The 2,233-nt window shown below is 34.5% G+C and overlaps 1 protein-coding gene across 1 annotated transcript; it reads right to left on the bottom strand.

The window, feature by feature from the left end:
* Nucleotides 1-643: 643 nt before the first annotated feature.
* LOC109237370 lies at nt 644-1,437 on the bottom strand. The gene has a single exon (XM_019403665.1). The coding sequence runs from the start codon at nt 1,179-1,181 to the stop codon at nt 723-725; it is 459 nt and encodes a 152-aa protein (XP_019259210.1). The 5' UTR covers nt 1,182-1,437; the 3' UTR covers nt 644-722.
* Between the last annotated feature and the right edge of the window lie 796 nt (nt 1,438-2,233).

The raw sequence follows: 2,233 nt of genomic DNA, 5'->3' as shown, positions 1-2,233 counted from the left end.
CAAGAATCCAGATTCAATGTTTAAATGACCAAGCAAACTAAAGTAAAACTTTAATAAATCCTTTTGCTCTAGGCACAAAAGGTAACTAATTTAATTTTCCAACCTTTTATACTCTTTTGGTTCATTTTTACTTGTTCAAAAAATAAAATTTCACTTTTACTTGTCCACAGACTAAATCAAGAGAAATGCGATTTCTTTATCCTATTTTATTCTTATCATTAATTACTTATTCCTCAAATTATTTTTTAAGACTTTTGAAAATGCTATCATTATTATGGATAAAATTATAAAATATATATTTTATTTATTTTTTCTTAGATGAAGTGAAACGTTAAAAGTGGATAACTAAAAGCAACACTTAGTTATCAATAGTAAACAAAATATAAAACCCAATTGAATAGAAAATGATTAAAAAAGAAAAAGAAATCGCAATAAAACCTACGTCCGGTCAAGGAATCACAATGGAACACCTATCAATTTTGGTATCCAAAGTAAACTTTTTACGATCAAAGGTTAGGCCAAAGTTACTCATAAAATTAGTGATACTGTGATATCTTGATAATTAAGCTACTCAGGGAATTTCGACTAAAAATTTATAAATGCAGAATAAGTTACGAAAATGAATTTGTTTTGGAACAAAACAGAGAGGATTATAAGTTAGATATATGATTGTATTTAGTTTGCTCTAATTAACCGGGGTACAATATACCAACTGAATTACTTTACTCAGGTATGCTCACAAGTACAGGTCGCCAAGCCCTCCTAAGTAACCGTTGCCGGAAAGTCGCCGATAATGGTCGGAGCGAACGTAACCCAATTCTCCGAACAGGTGACCCCGCACTAATACCGCCACCGGAACCAGAGGTTGCCGGCGAGAGTACTTGTCTCGTATTTTCCGAAAGTGTCTTCTCAAACGAGGGAGGCGACGAAACAAACAAGTCCTTCAGCTTGTGACTGACGACCAGTTCCTTCCCCTTCTCCGGCGAATCTCGGTGTCGATCGGGCGAGCAGACTTCCCGGCGAGGCAGCCTACGGTTACTGCTGCCTCCGCGGCTGAGAAGCATACGAAGAGTCTTCCGGCGGCGGAGGTGAATAACTGGGCTTGTTGTTGGGCTCCGCGTTGGGCTTCCTGCTACTGCACATTGAGTTGCCAGAAGCTTGAATTTCTGCAAAGTAGCCATTTGCTTCGATCTGAGAAATTCTTCAACTGATTCAAGGTATATAAATTTGGAGTGAATAATTATTAAATGGTGGTTCAAAAATGGGAGTGAAGAGACGGGGGAATACAGACGGCTTTCGTTAAGGCCGGGGAATATGACCGTCTGTTTGGTTCTTTTAAGGCGTTCTTTATCCCACTTTCATTTTCAAGCCTGTTGCGGCATCATTCTAAAACGTGGCCTCTTTTCCCAAGTTCGTAACCAGTCTTCACTTATGGGCCCCACTTCCTTTTTTACCATACAGCATAAATTAGGTTTTTGACTTTACTCTTGGATTTAATTACTACTTTAGTATATTTTAAACACTACTCGAGAAATTTTTTTTATATAATGTAGTTTAATTAGTTAAAATAAATCCCGTATTACATTTTAAATTTATCAAATTTGAATTATTATATACTGTTACATGTTGTTGTACGGTATAAATATATATAAGTTAAACTTATAATTTTTAACTTTGATGGTGAAAAGATGTCGTGACATTGTCAACTTATTTAAGAACTAATTATGTTTAATTACTACATTATTTTAATCAATTTTAACATGACACTGCATGCTATTTTTACAAGCTCACGCTTCCATGTTCTATATGATATAGTAGTAATATACATTGCTTGAACTTGTCCGTGCGTATTTAATTTATCAGAGAATTGGACCACATCCATGTACCATATATGTGTACATTGCTTGGACTCGATTCTCATGTTTCCTTATCCACGGATAAGATTAAAGGACCACACTTCATTCTTTAATTCTAAGATACGTTAATTATTAAATGTTACTCACTTACTCTATTCCCTATTCTCTATATACTAGTACATGTATGCTCAATAGAAATCCGAATAGGAATTGCTTTTTGCATATAGAAATTGTTAAAAGTGACTCAAAAAGGTTTTAGGTTACACCGTTAAATTTCAAGTGTGGTAATTTTACATTTTTTAAAATTTCTTCATTAGAATTTTTGACTTCTTGGCTATTAATAGGTTGGTTGTTATCAAAATTCTAGAGCAAGCAAG

The sequence above is a fragment of the Nicotiana attenuata genome, unplaced genomic scaffold (assembly GCF_001879085.1).
Source record: "Nicotiana attenuata strain UT unplaced genomic scaffold, NIATTr2, whole genome shotgun sequence".
Classification (NCBI taxonomy): Eukaryota; Viridiplantae; Streptophyta; class Magnoliopsida; order Solanales; family Solanaceae; genus Nicotiana; species Nicotiana attenuata.
Note: the sequence above shows the minus strand (reverse complement) of the source record. Positions and strands in the feature narration are given on the sequence as shown.

Coding starts and splice junctions, on each gene's coding strand:
- LOC109237370 (XM_019403665.1), bottom strand. CDS start 1,181: ATGGCTACTTTGCAGAAATTCAAGCTTCTGGCAACTCAATGTGCAGTA.